The sequence below is a fragment of the Tachyglossus aculeatus genome, chromosome 21 (genome assembly GCF_015852505.1).
Source record: "Tachyglossus aculeatus isolate mTacAcu1 chromosome 21, mTacAcu1.pri, whole genome shotgun sequence".
Taxonomy (NCBI): Eukaryota; Metazoa; Chordata; class Mammalia; order Monotremata; family Tachyglossidae; genus Tachyglossus; species Tachyglossus aculeatus.
Genome location: NC_052086.1, coordinates 79,082,694 through 79,101,847, shown reverse-complemented (window position 1 = coordinate 79,101,847; position 19,154 = coordinate 79,082,694). Strand labels below are relative to the sequence as shown.

The window sequence follows — 19,154 nt, the reverse complement described above, 5'->3', positions numbered from 1 at the left end:
TTTATTGACATAATTTTTAAAGTCCCTCTGAGGTGTACTCCCTTGATTCCCAGTGAAGTGACCCACTGATTATGGAAACTTGGAGTACACTGATTAGCGCAGTCTTCCATATTTTTCCATGCAGAAACATCTAGAGTGATCTCTGAATAAAGTCAGTAGCTATTGAGCTATTGAGTTACGGAGGCCCGTTGGAAAAACACTGAGATGCTTCTATCAGGAAAGGCTTTGTGGGCACCAGAGAAGTGAAACACATTATTTCTCTGTTATTCTAGAATCCATCTCAATGCCTAAATTGCCTAGGGAATGGGAGCAGCTAGGAGTGTAGTGTGAACAGATACCAGTGATGGCTCTCTGGTGACCTTCTTTTCATCATGCTGCCGACTCTATTGAGTCACCAAGAAAATCGATGCATAACATCAATAAAAATATGTGAAGTGCTATACTAAGCATCATGAACCTGCTTTAGAAACAGTGTTGCCTAGTGGAAAGAACACAAGTCTGGGAGTCAGAAACCTGGTTCTAATATTACCTAGGTCTTCTAATTGTTTTCTCTGTACCTTTGGGCAAGTTACTTAACTTCTCTGTGCCTCAGTTTTCTCATCTGTAAAATTGGCATTAAGTACCTGTTCTGCCTCCTACCTGAACTAGAAGCCCTGGTGTGGGACAAGGACTGTATCCTACCTGATTCTTTTATACCTATCCAGCACTTAGAACAGTGCTTGACACATGTAATGTCATTAAAAAAAATGAACTAAGCTTTGGGAAAAATCCATGGAAATAATCCATGGAATTATACTTCTCCCTGGCCCATAAAAGATTAAACAATTTACAAATGAGGAGAACAGGCACAGGAAAAGCCGATGCCAGAGCCCAGAGACATGACAACACCCTAATCCTCTAATTGCTATTCAACCTTGGTCTCTCTGATTTGGTTCTTTCCTGCTTCTCTCCTACCTCTCCAACCACGTCGTCTCAGTCCCTTTTGGTCGCTCCTCTCCCACTTCTTATTCTCTAATTGTAGTTCTACAAAGCTCTGTTTTGAGTCCTCTACTCTTTTCACATCTACGTTTACTCACTTAGGGAACTCATCCACTCACATCACTCAGATACCGCTGTTTATTTTCATTCATTCAATCGTATTTATTGAGCACTTACTGTGTGCAGAGCGCTGTACTAAGTGCTTGGAAAGTACAATTTGACAACAGATAGAGACAATCCCTACTCAACAAGGGACTCATATCTAACCTCTCAGGTGCTAGTGTAATTTGCATTTTGTCCAGCTTCCAGTATATCACTACATAGATTACCTGCTGGCACACTGAGCTTAACATCTCTGAAACTGAACTCTCTACCATGTAAAAAACACTCTTTTCTATAGTTCTCATGCCAGCCGACAACACTATTATCCTCCGTGTTTCAGTAGGCTGAAACCTTGGTATGAGTCCTATTTCCTCAGTCTTCCAACTCTCCCATTCAATCCGTTCCTAAATCCAGCGATTTGACCCCCAAAGCATATTCCAGTCCTCTCTTTTTTCTCCTTCCAAATGGCTACCACTTTGGTACAAGTTCTCATCATATCCTGGCTAGAGTACCATATCTTTTAGACTGTGAGCCCACTGTTGGGTAGGGACTGTCTCTATATGTTGCCAATTTGTACTTCCCAAGCGCTTAGTACAGTGCTCTGCACACAGTAAGCGCTCAATAAATACGATTGATGATAGAGTACCATATCAGCCTTCTGACTGGTTGCCCTTTTCTCTAGCTTCACCCCTCACCATTTTTTATTATGCTTTGTAACCCAGATCATTTTTTATGGTATTTAAGTGCTTACTATGTGCCAGGCACTGTACTAGTCTCTGGGGTAGATGCAAGATAATCATGTTGGACAGATTCCTTGTCCCACATTTTACAGATGAGGTAACGGAGGCACAGGGAAGTAAAATGACTTGCCCAAGGTCACATAGTAGATAAATGGCAGAGCTGGGACTAGAACTCGGGGCCTCTGACGTCCAGTCCTGTGTACTATCCACTAGGCCATGTTTCTTCTCTAGTCTTAATAAATTGTTCAATTCAAGCCTCTCTCTTCCTCACAAGCCTCCTATTGCTTGCTGTCCTCTGCTTCAGTGTGGAGGGAAGAGCTTCAGATATGTGATATCAGGAGGGTTGAGGGAAGTCAGTTGGTATTTTTTAATAGGTAAATGCTTGTTCTCCCTCTCTTTTAGTCTGTGAGCCCCATGTGGGTTCGAATCAAGCAAAAACTCCTCACTCTTGGCTTCAAGGCTCTCCATCACCTTACCCCCTCCTACATCACCTCCCTTCTCTCCTTCTACAGCCCAGCCCGCACCCTCCACTCCTCTGCTAACCTCCTCACCATGCCTCGTTCTCGCATGTCCCACCATCGACCCCTGGCCCACGTCCTTCTTCTGGCCTGGAATTCCCTCCCTCCACACATCCGCCAAGCTAGCTCTCTTCTTCCCTTCAAAGCCCTACTGAGAGCTCACCTGCTTCAGGAAGCCTTCCTAGATTGAGCCCCCCTTTCCTCCCCTCCTCCTTCTCACTTCCCCATCACCTCCCCTCCCTCTACCCTAACCCTTTCTCCTCCCCACAGCACTTGTTTATGTTTCTACATATTTATTGTGCTATTTATTCTATTTGTATGTATTTACTATATTTTATTAATGATTTCTGTATAGCTATAATTCTATTTATTCTGATAGTACCTACACCTCTGCATGTTTTGTTGTCTGTCTCCCTCTTTTAGACTGTGAGCCTGTTGTTGGGTAGGGACCGTCTCTATATGTTGCCAGTTTGTACTTCCCAAGCACTTAGTACAGTGCTCTGCACACAGAAACCGCTCAATAAATTTGATTGAATTAATGAATGAATGAATGTGGGACAGAGTACCCCGTCTTAAAAATGATCTTGTATTAGTGTTTAGTACGGGACTTGGTATATAGAAAGGGTTTAATACCATTGATATTTTGCGTTACCTATTGTGGGTAGAGCAATATTTTTAGACTTGGCAGAGTACGTTAAAAGTCAAAGACATGGTCCCTGCCCTGTGGAGCTTACCATCTAATGGAAGAGGCAGAAGCATTTAAATGATTTACCAATAGCTGGAGTAGGAGAAAGAACAACACTGCAGATCCTCGTCTGTAAAATGGGGATTAAGACTATGAGCCCCATGTGGGACAACCTGATTACCTTGTATCTCCTCCAGCACTTAGAAGGGTGCCTAGCACATAGTAGGCACTTAACAAATACCATCATTATTATTATTATCTTTATGTAGATTGCAGGAACATGGCAAGTTACATAGTAAAATAAATGTAAATTGATGTCAAGGTATATCTCACTGAGAAGGCTAAGGATAGATATATAAATAAAAGTTGTTTTTTAAATGGCATTTTTCAAGCACTTGTTTTACTGTATTAAGTACTGTACAGTACATACTATTGCATTATATTGTATTACAATTAATTACAAGTAATTACAATAATACTTAATATTGTATTAAGTACTGTACTAAGCTCTTGGGAGAGTACAATATAACAATAAAACAGACACGTTCCCTGCCCACAGAATGCTTACAGTCTAGAGAAAAGCACTCTTGGCCACTGGGCCTCCTGCCACCGGAATCCCACAGTCCCTAGGGCATCGAATTTCTATCTGGGCTATGTGGTCCCAACTACTGCCCTACTCTCCTTTCTTCTGATCTGAGCTGATGAGTAAGCCCCACTCTCTTCCCTTAGCCCACTCCTATTCCTCTTTTTGCTTTGCTGTCATTTGCCCCGTTCCCTTGTCCCATCACGTAGAAGGACAAGGGAACAACCTGATTTAAATCCCAATTGCAGAAGACTGGAAGCCCGGAATGTGAGCCTTTTTCCCCCAGCTCTACTTTCCCCTCTATCTCAGCCAAAGCTTGGCCCGGCCTTCCCTCCACAGAATGCCTGTGACCCTGGCTCAGAGAATATGTTTCCCTTTCTGATTTTGCTAGAGCTGTTTAAGTCTTTTCAGGGTTTTCCACACAGGTGTGTTCCGTTTGGTATAGCTGGGACCCCTAAGGGCAAGAAAACTCTCTTGCCTCGTTCCCCCATGGCTAAAGTGGGCACTGAGTTCTAGGGAACTCAGTTTATGCCTGAATGAGAGTAAAGTGAGCACCTAAAATCTCAGGCTTTGTGAAATGTTGGGGGGCAGGGGGATTTGAGAAATCAAGACCAGGGAGGAGGATGCTTAAAATCTTAAAACAAGGTAGAAGGAGAAAAGGAAAGGAGCAACTGAGAAGGAATTGTGATAAGGCAAAGATAGGAAAGATTAGAAGAGAGTTATCATGGGACACAAAAGCCGCAAATTCAAAGGAGCAGGAAAAGTTTCACTTGAACAAAACCCCTAAAAATACTGCATGAGGTTACATCAGGAGTATATAAGGGAAGGGAGTTAGATCAAGTGGAAAGTCACAGAAACGAAGGGGAAACAGAATATGATTTCAGTCAATTGTATTTATTGAGCATTTACTGTGTGCAGAGCACTCTACTATGTTCTTGGGTGAGTATGAAATAACAGAGTTGGTAGACACATTCCCTGTGCATGACGGGTTTATAATCTAGAGTGTGAACAATCTAGTTGGTTTAGTGAATATTTGCTTCAAAACATGTCATAAAATAAAATATTGGGATTTTATTGCGCATATGTCCACAATGATTAACAAATAAGACCCTTTTTTATTTTGAAGTGTAGCGTGACCTAGTGGACAGAGCCCGGTCCTGGTAGTTAGAAGCTCATTGGTTTTAATTCCGGCTCTCCCACTTGTCTGCTGTGTGACCTTGAGCATGTCACTTGACATCTCTGTGCCTCAATTATCTCATCTGTAAAATGAGGATTAAGACTGTGAGCCCCACGTGGGACATGGACTGTGTTCACCCCAGTGCTTAGTACAGTGCCTGGCATATAGCAAGCGCTTAACACCCACCCCAATTATCATTATTATCATTATTAGTACTAGTAGTAGTATTAAGAAGTAGTGGGACCTAGTGGAAAGAGCCTGGATCTGGGAGTTAGAGGACCAGGGTTCTAATTCCTAATTTGCCACCTGTCTGCTTTGTGACCCTGGGCAAGTCACTTAACTTCTAATCCTCCTCCCTCTGATTTAAGCTGTGAGCCCCATGTGAGATAAGGACTGTGTCCAGCCTGGTTATCGTGTCTCTATCCCAGTGCTTAGTACAGTGCCTGGTACATAGTAAGTGCTTAACAAGTACCATTAAAAAAACAATTGAAAAAAGCAAAGGGTTTTGCATGAGGAAGCCAGAAACAACGGGAGACGTTAAAGATTCAGTAATGTGATGCAGGGACCCTGTAGGCTGCCCGTAAAAAAGTGATCTGGGAGGTCATGGAGGTAAAAAAGTGTCTAACCCATAAAACCTAGTACAATTACGGGGAAACACTCCTGACCTTTCCTCCTTAAAATGTATGATTTTAAAATGACTCTCCTGAAGAGGGGCCTCACTAGACCAGCACGGTAAGTTTCTACACCTCTGCAGCTTGTGGAAATGGGAAGTTAAGGATGAATCTTGTGTATCTGTTTTCTATTTTATGGCGGCAGACTCCATGGCACTACTGGATTAGGGTGAGTCACCCGATTTATAACAAGCTTTTATGAAAGCCTTTAAAATGTAACCTCTGTGCCTTGGCCTAATGTGGGTCTGATGATTAGCTGGTCTAACAGTTACATTTCCAAGATTCTTATACTTGTCTATACTATAAACGTGAAGAGATATGATTCAAGATCTTTATACGGTATTCGTCCAACTGAAATGAATAGCTCTCTCCTCCTCTGAAGAGTAGAGCTGTCTATAAATGGAAGCCAGGAATAGGTAAACATGCTCTATCACATGATGAATCCTGTGTCCTCACTGGCAGATTCTCAGAAACGCAGCTTGGAGGGTCACAGTTCTAAGTCTAAAGTTAGAAATGGTATCGGGCGGTTGGCAAAAGAGGTCAGCTTGCAGCTGCTAAAGGAGATTTCTAAATCACACAACATGGCTGCTTTGATACATGAGAATCAATTACTGAAAACTTTTCAAGTTGACTGAAATGAGGCATTAAATAATTAAATCCTGGGCCAAATATTGCCTGCTGTTAATTATCCAGAAAAATAATTATGCTGTTAAATCAAGAAATTGAAAGTGGGTAATAGGAAACACTGGTTATTCAAGGAGTTGAGACAGTGAATTTTGGGCTTATGTAAAGTACACATGGTGGTATGCTTTTCTGTGCTTTGAAGAAAACTCTCATTACTATTATGTCATAATGCATCCTCCTCTCAGGTAGAGGCGGAACATTTTATTTGAAAGTCAGTCTTAAAGATTACCTAACGAGGCACAGGTTAGGACACTTGTCACTCGGAGAAAAATCTGGGATTTAGACACATTTTCTCTGGACTCTTTAGAGTCAGAACACAAAGTGACAAGTCTGAGGAAGAGTAAAGGCACGGCTGTCAATCTGCACCTCCTAGTGTAAATCTTAAAATTTGGAAACTGCAAACTGAACTGAATGATCACTTGTCATTAGGAAATACACTAGAGTTAATGCAATGGCATGTATGCTGCCAACGCCCGAAAGTACCAGAACTTGAAACAAACAGGCACGGTCTATACAAACCTACATCTTAATGGCAACCAAAGAAAAGCAGCACAGTATTGAGCAAATCAGTAGTTTTTTTTTTTTTTTAAAAAAAGGAAAAACACATCTCCCAAGCTGAGGAAAAGTTTTACTTCAGCTCTTCCACCTTTCTCTTTAGCACACTGAAATATGGAGTGCCTCACACACTAGCAAAATTAAACATCTATTGTCTATTGTCATTATCCATTTATATTTACCAGGTATTTTCTCAAGTACTCAGATGGCTCCGGTTATTGGGCTTTTGACAGGATCAATGTAGAGGAGCTTGAATCTCATTGCTCTCCTTTTATACAGCTAATTTCATGAAGAGTAGTTGGTTAGTCACATTAGGCAAGCTGTTCCTAAAATAGCACCTTCCATTTTGGTATGTTCAGCTTTGCAGCTGCTGTCTCTATCCGTTGTCTGGAAAGAAAATTTTACCATTAAGAGTTGCTGATGTAGATTTTTTTTCCTGCAAGTTGACAAGGGGCTTCGGCCCTGACAGAAGTTATTTGGCTTTAAGCGCTTTGTAGTCTGGAAGAACCGAGAATATAGATTTTTCCCTAACTTTCAATTGATGTGTTTAGCTTCAGTGGGAGGAATACAATCACTTAAACCATGTTGTCGTCTCAAGGAGTTTTGCTACATCCCTACGGCATGCCCATGATTGTGCCAGCAGCACCGTACTTCGCTGGACTTGTTCAGGTAATGCAAGGCCGCTTCCAACAAGCAACTTAACTCTAGTGCACTTAGAGTAATAATTGGAATTTTTATGGTTGAGAAAGCAAACACTTTTAATACAGGAAAAAGCCCTCATGTAGTCGGTGAGAAGACAGTAGGAAATCAAAAAGATGGATCACCCTAATCTGTGTATTGACATCTCTCATGGCTGAATAAATGGTGTAGTTGAGCTATATTTGCTTGTATTGATCTTGCTGCTGTTTAACATTCATGCCTTTGCTTCACGAGGTTGACCACAGGGTAGAGGATTTGCTAAGCATTCCAGCTTTCGCAGGGACTCGGCACTCCCACGGCAGATCATGAGGCAAAGTAACTTATCATGATGTGACTCCGTTAACTGCTTTATCCCAGCAAATATGAGGAACATTAAATATGCTTCACATCGAATGTCTGTGTTTTAATAGAATTTTGGTAGAAAGGAATAATATTTTTCTGGTTAATTCATGAAGTTTAGAGATCATTATTTGAACCCAGATCTGCTCGCGGAGCATTAAAATCGAAGGGAGCTAGGGGTTGGAAATTAGCTAGAAGTTAACTTGCTGTTAACTCTAAAATAGAGCATTCCCAAAGATGTTCTACTACTAAGACATTGGGAACATTATGCTGAGGTATTCCAGGGGGAATTTCAGGAAATGCCCCCCACTTCTGAATATTTTTTTAAAAAAACAGAGTCCTTAAAGTACTCCACTGACACCCAACACACTCTGATGAGAAAAAGAAAAAAAGAACTTGGCATTTGACACAACTGGACACAATCATAATAATTACCATGGTATTTTTAAGTCCTTACTATGTGCCAAGCACTGTACTAAGCACTGGGGTAGATGTAAGATTGTCGGGTCGGACACACGCCTTAGATACGATGCACAAAGGAATCAACATTAGGTTGTTGGGCTAACACACTCACACTTGCTTCACATTATTCAGTGAGTTCTGCTCTGATTTTTTAGCCCCCAGAAATCAAAATCCAGGGTGGTTATTCACCTAAAACAGTCCTTAAAAATTCATGGAAATTGCAATTGGAAAATTAAGAGGACAGAAGTCCAGTCCAGGCTGTTTGTGTTCCAGAAGCATGCCTGTTACGACACAGACCAGTGAGAAAATCCGTTCTTTTTTTCTTTCTTCAAGCTTGATTCTAAGACCTTATTTATGATAAGAGGTTGGCTGTAAAAGCAAAACTGGGCTAATTCCAAACAGAACAGCTCAATAATTCTGGATCGCTGGCTGTCGCCTTCACTGAAGAGTTTACTCAATATCAGGCATGGGTGTATGAAGTAGAAACATATCGATCACCTCAAAATTGGCCATTATCAATATTGAAATCTATAGAAGCAGGAGCTGATATTCATGCAGTGGGACTCGATAATAGAATTGGATGCAAAGAAGCAAGTCTCCATTTCCATTAAGAATTTTGGGTGAAGGTCGGGTCTGAGAGCTTTGTCAGCCCCTTGACTATCCTGTCCAATAAATAATTACAAGCAAATCGTGCCTTTCACTCTATGCTGATTGATGTTGAAATTGCTTTTGAAAGTTCTCATAAGTTCCTGTTATAGATTAAGTGCCGGTGTAGGAAAAATAACTGCACCCAACTGAAATGGGTGAATGTAATCAGGTTTAATGGACTTGAGAGCTTGTTGGGAATTAAATAACTATTGATTTGTTGGAATGTTGCTGTCATTACGAAATGCCACTCTGGATGCATTACCCAAGTGATAGATTAGAAGCCAGGGCCCTTTGAAAAATTTGGGAGGCTTGATTTCAATCTTAGTGAAGAGCATCATCAAGGCCTACAGTGTCCGGGACACACGGACTTTCACTTTAGGAAGGAGCAGCAAATTACAATTGCAAATTGTTGAGTAAGCATGGACATCCAGAGCCAGTTATGGGAACGGATGGGCAGATGGCTGTCCGGAGCTGCAGGCCTCTGAGGGGCCACCGGATCTGTGCTCGCGTTCACTCACTCGGCCATTTGGCAGCATCTAAAACCAGCTCAGAGTGAGTATTTGTTGGCACCTAATTGTCAGGTGCTAACACAGCAGTCTCTGGCAAGTAGACATATTGTGGCCCTGGGCTGTGGCGATTGGGAAATGAAGAGTGATCTTACGCTGAAGCTCTGAGAATAATATTTTATATATTGCCTCCTCCCCAGACCGAGCCTGAGGCTAGTTGGAATACCGGAACCAAAGTCTCCCAGCGCAGTGCAAGGAGGAGAAGAACTGCCCAGAGGGCTTAGTCATCCTGTCATTTAAGACTCTGCTCCTTTAGCTTCTAAAAAATGCACATGTCCACGGTCCCAGAATGCAAGCACCTACCACCCTATGCCCATTGCTGGACTTTACTTTGCTCTAGTATTGCCATTCATGAGTAAAGGGAGGAGCCATTTGCTAGGACTCTGTTACTGTCCTTTGTGGTCTCTTTCTTTCAAGTATGTGGAATCATGTGACCGTTGCGCACTTGCATGCAAAAAGAAAGCATGCTCCGTCCTATCCTCTTATATGTTTTCACTACTTGTTTGGGCTAGGTGGCTGCTAGGGATATTTGGGAAACATGACAGTGATTGGATACAGTGATACTGGACATCCGAAGTCTGAAGTGAAAGCTTCTGGAAAACCATAGCCCCTTGCGTGTACTGCAGGTCACTCACTAGACTAGACTGTAAGCTCGTTGTGGGCAGGGAGTGTGTTCGTTTATTGTTATATTGTACTCTCCCAAGCGCTTAGTACACTGTGCTGCATGCAGTAAGTGCTCAGTAAATATAATTGACTGACTGACTGACCTGCTGCAACTGATTGGTGTCACATTCTTCCAACAGATTTTTAAAGCCATTCACCACATCCTTTGGTGTAAATGGTTGCTCACTGAATAGCACCCATCCATTTTCCTACTCTCACCATCAAGACTGAATCACTTTCTTAGTGAGCATGTGTGTGTGTGTGTGTGTGTGTGTGTGTGTGTGATCATGGATAGCATGTGATAGTGGCAGTGAAATCCTAGCCATATGGCCAAAAAGAACTATGTACATCTGACACTTCAGTCTGAGCTATGCGCATAGAAAGATTGCCCTTTACTGAAATAATGTATTTTCCATCAAAAATGCCTGTTCCCATTTTCAACTCTGCCTCTGTGTCTCTCAATCTTCCCCAAGCCAGTGCTTCAAGAGAGCAGCCCCTCGCTTGATTGCTGTTCACCAGGCTGGCCTGTCTGCTTATGTTGTCTTCCAGTGGTTTGCTGTTCTGCCATTATCTCTAAATTTACAACCTGCGCTGAAAACGAAAACACAAGGCTTCTTGAAGTAATTTTCTCAGCCTTATTTTCTGCATTTTCCAAGTGAGTCTTTCCCTGGCACGTGAAATTTCGCCCATAGGTTATGTTAAATCAATCTGGATTATTCATCATGGGAAGGGGAGAAGGAAGAATGAAGTAGAAAAGTTCTAGAATCCTTTGACCCTGTTTGGATCACCATATTGTTCTGTAGTATGGACTCAGTCTAGGTGTGTGTGTGTGTGTTCATGCGTGCTCGCGTTTGGCTTTATCGGTTCAGGTGACTAGCTTCCAAGTAGCTATGGAAAGGAGTCCCTGCTTTCTGTTTAAGTGTTTCCATTTTCCAGAATGGCTGATGGGTGTGGTGCTTATTTTAAGTTCTCACATGAGTACTGATGAAGCCAGTACAATTACCATTTGTTGCATTCAGAATTGCCCATTTCCACGCTGAAGCAGTTTTTGCAGAGGGGATATCTGAGATACAGGTAGTGTCTATGACAGGCTCAAAGTGAAAGATTCGCAGATAGAATCAGAAGCAGCCTTAGGAACAGAACTCAGAAGCGCTGAGCCTTATTCCTTTTCTCTAACTCTAAATTCAGCTTTCAGAAGTTGACCTGAGCAACATTTGAACTTTGGAACGTGAATCATGATGCCACTGCACTTTAAAATCTGTTCAATACAATAATTGTATATGTGTCCCATATGTTAGAAGAGTACCGGATGGAACTTTGCATTTTTTTTTAACTATTGACAATTTTTGCCGTGGGGTGGGGTAGTTGAGGGATTGAGATTTTGTTAGCTGTTTATTGAGATTTTTAATTAAGATGTTGACTGTCTTCTAACATTTCAGATTAAACGCACTTCCAGAAGCTCATGAAATGTGAGCTTAGAAGTTAGATCCATATTTTAAAATATAAAAATTTGCACCTGATATTCCTTTTAGTGATGTTAAATTTGGGCATACGTAAGACAATGCTGTTGCTTCCAAGTTTATTACATGGTAAATCTTCTTCTTGTCATAAAGATGGTGTATACGCAGGCAGAATGGAAAATTAAGGCAATTATCCAGATAATTCAGGTGCCCAGCTTACTCTTACGGCTAAGAGGTCTCCATGGATTAAAAGAATCAAATCCCTACTCAGTTTTCCACTTCACTTGGTGTAAACACACATGAAGAAAATAACAGTTCCTTCTCAACAAAATACCTGTTTTTCATTATTTATAAGTATATCTTATAGGAGGAGTAGCTTATATTGCATTTTGCAGAGAAGGAAACGGCAACAGAGATATCAAGGAAATTTCCCCAAGCTACACAGCAAGGTAGCACACAGCAAGGTAGTAGGAGAGCTAAGATTGGAACACATAACCATTGGTTTTTGTGCCAGTCTTTCTCCCATGGAACCACAGTACCTTGCGTTTAATTAGCAATTTTCGGTAGCTATTAAATTTGCAATTACTTGACCAGTTTGATGGACAGAGATACTTGGAAATGCTAGAAAGAAGCACCATTCTATTTCATATAAAATATACTTTTTAAATTAAAAGATTAAAGTGACACTGCCAATCTCTCCTGATTAAGATCAGTACTATAAAAAGGATACGTTTCTGAAGGATCCATCTGTCATTTTGATCATTTAAAGGCAAGCTATGCCAGCAAGTGTAGTTTTTATAATGAATTGCCACAAAACAACCAAAACTGGGGCACCCATGTCAGCTACACTCTTAGCTTCACTGCTCTGGTGCTCAGGAATCTGAACCCTTGAATGTGAATTGCACAGTTTCTCCCTGTCTTTTAAAAGATTGCCTAGTCAGTGTTTCCTATCATCATCAGAAGCCATGATAATCTTTTCTGATCATTTGCTGTGTGCAGAACACTCTAGTAAATGCTTGGAAGAGTGTAATACAACCGACTTATTAGGCACATTCCCCACACACAAACAGTTTAGAGACTAGCACCACGCTATCGATGTTTTTCCCCTGTAGACAGATGTAATTTTGCATCATAATGCACTGAAAATAGTAAAAAAAAGAAAATGTTTTTCTCTGGTTCACGTGGTCCACAGCAGCTTGGACCACTGCATAGAGCACTGTCCTGGAAGTCAGAAGGACCTGAGTTCTAACACCAGCTCTGCTGTGTGACCTTGGGCAAGTCACTTAGCTTCTCTGTGCCATTGTTAACTCATCAATAAAATGAGGGTTAAGACTGTGAGCCCCATATGGGAAATGGATTGTGTCCGACCTGATTAGTTTTGTATCTACCTCCGTGCTTAGAACAGTGCTTGGCACTTAGTAAGCAGTTAACAAATGCCATTTTTTTTAAATGACGTAATAACTTTGGTTCTAGGAATCAGGAAAGCAGTTTCGGGAACGTTTTCTATCCAGTTATGAAACAATAAAAGTGACTGCAGAATCGGTCTGCTTTGGGTTCGCCTTCCGCTCTTAGAATGCTCATCACAAGACTTGCCCAGAAGACAGAGTTGATTTCAGAATTCAGGATGAGGAAGAAAAATGTTTAAGCTTCCAAGCTGAGCTCCATAATGCTTCTCGCCAAGAAGAGCGGTAACACGGCAGTACTATTAAGATGACCTTAGCATTACTGAATTATTGCTCCTGTCAACCAATCAATAGTATTTATTGAACACATCCTACGTGCAGAACTCTGTATTTGGTTCTTGGGAGTTCAACAGAGTTCAAAGACATGAGCCTTGACCTTAATGAGCGTACAGTCTTGTACCTACTGTAGAGATTCTGCCCCATGTATCAGATTATGTCAACCCACTAACTACCCGGCTCTTCACTTCCTCCCTTCTCCCCCTGAGGCCTCTCATTACACTACAGCAGTTTGGAAAATCATGGTTTGGGTATGTTTCTGGACTGACCCCCTTCTTCTTGAACCTGTGTGATTTCAGGAGTCGCTAGACCACCATGATCTGCTTGGATTAATTAGGAGTTGGAAGACGTTCATTTAATCAAGCATTGTACTAAACCCTTAACCCTGCACTAAGTACTAGAGCATTGGACTTTTCATTAATTCATTCATTCAATAGTATTTATTGAGTGCTGTGTGCAGAGCACCGTACTAAGTGCTCAGGAAAGTACAATACAGCAAGAGGGACAATCCCTTCCCACAGTGAACTCACAGTCTGGTGAGGGTTGGGGGTACAGACAACAGTACAAATAAGCAGACATCAATATAAATAAGTAAAATTACAGATATATACAAAAGTACTGTGGGAGGGAGCAAAGAGAGCAAGTCAGGGTGATGCAGAAGGGACTGGGAGATGAGGAAAAGTGGGACTTAGTCTGGGAAACCTTCTTGGAGGAGATGTGACTTCAGTAAGGCTTTGAAGGAGGGGAGAGTAATTGGTAGATTTGAGGAGAGAGGGCATTCCAGGCCAGAGGTAGGAACTGGGTGTCAATGTCGAGACAGGTGAAGAGTGAGAAGGTTAGTACCAGAGGAGCAAAGTGTGCGGGCCGGGCTGTAGAAGGAGAGAAGTAAGGTGAGGTAGGAGGGGGTGAGGTGATGGAGTACTTTAAAGCCAAAGGTGAGGAGTTTTTGTTTGATATGGAGGTGGGTAGGCAACCATTGGAGATTTTTGAGGAGAGGGTTTGTTCCCAGGACTGGAAGACTTTGGTGTCTTCAGTGGGGGACCTCTGCCTATGAATTATCCTGGATATCAGTCTGAAGTTGTGCTTGAGCAAAAGGTGGCATCTCTCTTTGTGCCTGTTGCTCCTATTTACTGAGCATGCTGCTCCCTGCTCCATAATGTGTGCTGGCTTCTAGATTGCCATGTGGAGCTCAAACAGTTGGCTTGCACTAAAGATTGATGAGGTCTCTTTCTTGACTACCCTCAGACAAATTACTGCAGCAGGGGGTATCAACAACAACAACAAAACCATCATATGGAGTGAGTGAACAAGAATTCTAGAGAAAGTGAACAGCATCAGCAATGGTGACTGCTATAATTGATTTTATTAAAGTTGATTTTATTAAAGAAATTGCATGGCCTAGTAGAAAGAGTATGGACCTGGGAATCAGAGGACCTGGGTTCTAATCCTGGCTCCACCATTTGTCTGCTATGTAACCTTGGACAAATCACTTAACCTCCTCCGTGCCTCAGTTCTCTCATCTGCAAAATGGCCATTCAAAACCTGTTCTTTCTCCTACTTAAACTTTGAACCCCATGAGAGGGTGTGCTTGGCAGAGAATGGTTCTGCTAAGTCTGTTGTGTTGTACTCTCCCAAGTGCTTAGTACAGTGCTCTGCACACAGCAAGCACTCAATAAATATAATTTATTGATTAACTGGTTGATTCACAGCAAGTGCTTGACAAATATCATTATTATTATTATTATGAGTGCTAGAGCTTGGGGTAGGATTAGATTTAACGTTGATGTGTGGGATGGGCAGGTTTAAATGTGGGGATTAGGCAACTTTAGACTGGCCACGTTCCTGAAACCAGGAGGGCATTAAACATATACCTTTCTTCTCTTGCAAACTGAGGAGAGGGTAATCAAGGGAAGGGGAGAGATGGGGTAAAGGCCCCCGAAGAACAATTGCATTCTGGAACTTGCATCATTTCCTTTCCTTCAATAGATGATGTGCCATATTTCAAGAAAATTCAAACAAAATATGGCACCCCCAGGAACACTGAGCTAATTGAGCAGCAGAGGTTGGTGGGAATGACCAGGAAAGAATATGTTACAGAGGAGGAGTTGGAGAGGTTTCTGGAACAGTGGGGATTTTGCCTGAAAACCCAGATACACTGGTGCGGCCAGAATAATCCAAGTTAGAAATCTGTGACTGTTCCACCCAAATCAGGGCAAGGGGAAATGTAGACAGTTCTGAATCAGTAATCATTTGATTTTTCAAAACTCAAATTTAGAACTGCAATGCCATTTCACAATATCCATATTTATCAACCAATGGTATTTGAGCACTGTAGTGGAAAGAGCTCAAACTCGGGAGTAAGAGGACCAGATTTCTATTCTTCACTCTACCACTTGCTTGCTGTGTGACATTGGACAAGTCACTTAACTTCTCTGTGCCTGAGTTTCCTCAATTGTAAAAGGGGAATTCCAATACTTGTCCTCCTTCCTACTTAGAATGTGTGCCCCATGTGGGACAGGGCGTCTCCCTGACCAGGTTATCTTGTATCTACCTTAGCACTTAAAAGAGTGCTTGATGCATTGTAAGCACTTAATACCATAATTATTGGTAAAGTACAATTATCTTTTAATTTTTTTTCTTAGTGATCTTACCATCATCAACTTTATATCCTGAAGCTCTAGGACATTTTTAGAGAAGGACTTTTTAGGATAATAATCCATTCAACACGCGTGACCAGCATAGAGAGCAGCTATCATCCTCTTCGCACTTACACAATTTTTTTATGTTTTGTTTTGTTTTTCTTTTTTTCTCTGAACTGCACATCACCAGATCAGCAGAACGTGCAGGGGTGTGGGCCTGCTTCCCCAAAGCACCATGTGGTCCTGGATGTTGGGGACAGATCTCTGGGACCACCCACACCGCTGTTCTCTTCAGCTCCTAGCACACTGTGGGCGCTTAATAAATGTTAAATAATAATAATAGCTTCCATCTGTCATTGCAAGATTGAAATGAGGGTCTGGATGTGTAACTGTGGATTTTGGAAGGGTTTTTGGGCTTCTTCCCATCAGGGATCTTCTTTTCTCATGAACTGTAAAGAAGAGAAGAGCAAGAACAGCAGTAGGATAGGCACCAAAACAGAACATAAAAACCCTGTATGGCTGCTGTCTCCTTTTGCTGTTTTTAAAAGAGAGATGATCATTCTAAGGACAGAGGCCTGGTCTATGGAGAGAACAAATTGTAGCCACCTGAAGAGGGAGGAGAAGACACAAAATCCTGCTTATTAACAAAGATGACCATAATTGCCTTTTTTTATTTACCCTTTCCTACCTCTGTGTGTTTGCCTGATAGATGCTCTCTGTGTAGCAGAAAAGAAAATCATTTTCTGTGAAAATAGGTTATCTTGCAGTTGCCCAAAAGTAATTAAAACTTAGGGCTACGATACACCAAGCGGGAAGATGAATACCTGAAAAGAAAGGGGACCAGACTCATAAAGCTGTAATGGAGGTGCCAATACATTTCTACATAAATAGCGAGGCCCAATGGGAAGACCCTGGGCTTGAGAGTCAGAGGACCTGAGTTCTAATCCCAGTTCTGTCACTTACCTGCTGTGTGACCTTGGGCAAATCACTTAACTTCCCTTTGCCTCAGTTTCCTCACGTGTAAAATGGGGATTAAATCCTACTCTGTCCACCCTGAATAACTTGTATCTACCCCAGCTCTTATGTATAGTGCTTGGCAAATAGTAAGCACCTAACAAATACCATAATAATTATTGTTATTATACTAACTTTAAATGAGGTATTAGCTTTTTACTCTTCCCAACACACCACCTTAAATAAAAGGCCATCAGATCATTTGAGATGATTAATGCTTTTTGAAGTGTCTGAAGATTGTTAGACTGGTCTGGATCCCTTTAAAATCTGTTAGCTAAGAAGTGAGGGGCTGATCTTCAAATGTTCAGGTTTCTTGTTATGTATACCGTATTCACGATATAGGTAGATGCAGATTAACTCCATCTCAGTAGTGTTTTTTCATCCTCTAGGGCTGAGAAGTTGTTGTGCATTATCAATATACCATATTCCATTCCTTCTTTGAGGGAAGGTGAAGATGGTTTTTGGCTTCTGTCCCTTCTGATCTGGCTGCTCTTCACCTTCTTATTTTCAGCCATCGGACTGGTGTTGGGGGGTCTTTTCCCCTGTATGTAACATGTACTTGGTAGAGAAGATGAAAAAGGGTTGGGGAGACTAAAGGTTGTGAGGTTTGGAGGAGGGAAGAAGGAGAGTAGGATAAAAATGACGTGTTCAGTATGGCTTTGTTTACAAGGACTTCTTTCAGTTATCAATGTCTCACTCCCCTGGAAATACAAATTCAGTTTCCTTCCTCTAAAACACAGATCAAGTAATGTAACCAACACATATTCTCTGTCAAACCTGTCAGTTACTCTGGAGGTTGCAGACAGCTTGCAAGCAATGTCTTCTGTCATTGTTACCACAGCGTCTTATTTTTTCTCCCTCAAATAGAGTTTGTATTTGTTCCCGCAAGAGGTGAAAATACCACGGTGCCTGATATCTGTGAATTTATGACAGAAGATGTTATTGATATGTACTATCCAATGACCAGCTCAAAAAAGCAAGTGCATTCACCTACCTCCCCCTGCCAGCCTAATGAAGGCAAGGTGATCCGGAACTCTTTCCTCCTTTGCAGTTTTCTACGGTCTTGGGCATTTCAGGGAGTATTTGGTGAGAAAGATCTTTTAGTGAGTGAGAGGTATTTTTTAGTTGGTTTTCTTTCCCTTGATATTTTTTTCAAACAACAGTTCCCTATTGGATCAATCAGGGGACTTGTTTAAGCATGAGAGAGTTGGCAAAAATTCATATATACCGCCCAGTAGATAACTGTTCACACCCACTGTTTGGAGGACATTAATAAGCAGTTGTGACCCATCACATCTTCCATGTGAGGAACGCACTATTATGACAGAAACAGAAAAGTCAGACCACTTTGATGCTGTGTCTCTGGCAGACTGTATTCAACCCCGGGGAAGGATAACATGTTCTTTTGTGAGGAAGCTACTTGCGTATGATGATAGCGTCTCCCCTCAAGAATTTCTTACTCTATCAATTTTACTTGTACATATTTACTATTCTATTTATTTTGTTAATGATGTGTATGTAGCTTTAATTCTATTTGTTCTGATGATTTTGACACCTGTCTACATGTTTTGTTTTGTTGTCTGTCTCCCTCTTCTAGACTGTGAGCCCGTTGTTGGGCAGGGACCATCTCTATATGTTGCTGACTTGTACTTCCCGAGTGCTTAGTACAGTGCTCTGCACACAGTAAGCGCTCAATAAATATGATTGAATGAATGAATGAATGACAGACAGACCTCAGATCAAGACCAAGAGAAGTAGCAAGGCTTAGTGGAAAGAACATGAGCCCGGGAGTCAGAAGACCTGGGTTCTTCTCCTGGCTTTGCAATTTGTCTGCTGTGGGACCTTGAGCAAATCACTTAAATTATCTGTGCCTCAGTAACCTCGTCTGTAAAATGGGATTTAGATTGTGAGCTCCAAGTGGAACATGGGCTGTGTCCAACCTAAATAGCTTGTATCTCCCCCAATGTTTAGTACAGCACCTGGCAGTTAGGGCTGAACAAATATTATTATTATTGTGGTACTTGTTAAGCATTTACTAAATGCCAGGCACTGTACTAAGTGCAGGGGTGGATAAAAGCAAATCGTACTGGGCACAGTTTGTTAAAAAAACAAACAAACCTTCAAAAAGAAATTGATTCTAGTGAAAGTGCCTTACACAGTGCCACTCACACTCTTGTCTGGCCAGTTGTGATCCCTCTGGGAATGGAATGCAATAAGACAGGAGGTTGGAAG

The 19,154-nt window shown here is 41.6% G+C and overlaps 1 protein-coding gene across 16 annotated transcripts in view; it reads left to right on the top strand.

Annotated features, from left to right (window-relative positions):
- The window catches only part of RBFOX1 (RNA binding fox-1 homolog 1), a 2,849,206-nt gene that overhangs the window by 2,413,389 nt on the left and 416,663 nt on the right, over positions 1-19,154 (top strand). Inside the window, exon 1 of one of the 16 annotated variants that reach the window (XM_038762612.1) lies at positions 7,123-7,362. The exons of 13 other annotated variants lie outside the window; for them this stretch is intronic. In XM_038762612.1, coding sequence (XP_038618540.1) covers positions 7,276-7,362 — 87 coding nt within the window. In that variant the 5' untranslated portion in view covers positions 7,123-7,275. Of the gene's footprint in view, positions 1-7,122; positions 7,363-19,154 lie in introns of those variants that run through there. 2 more of the 16 variants (XM_038762614.1, XM_038762613.1) reach the window with 2 other exon arrangements.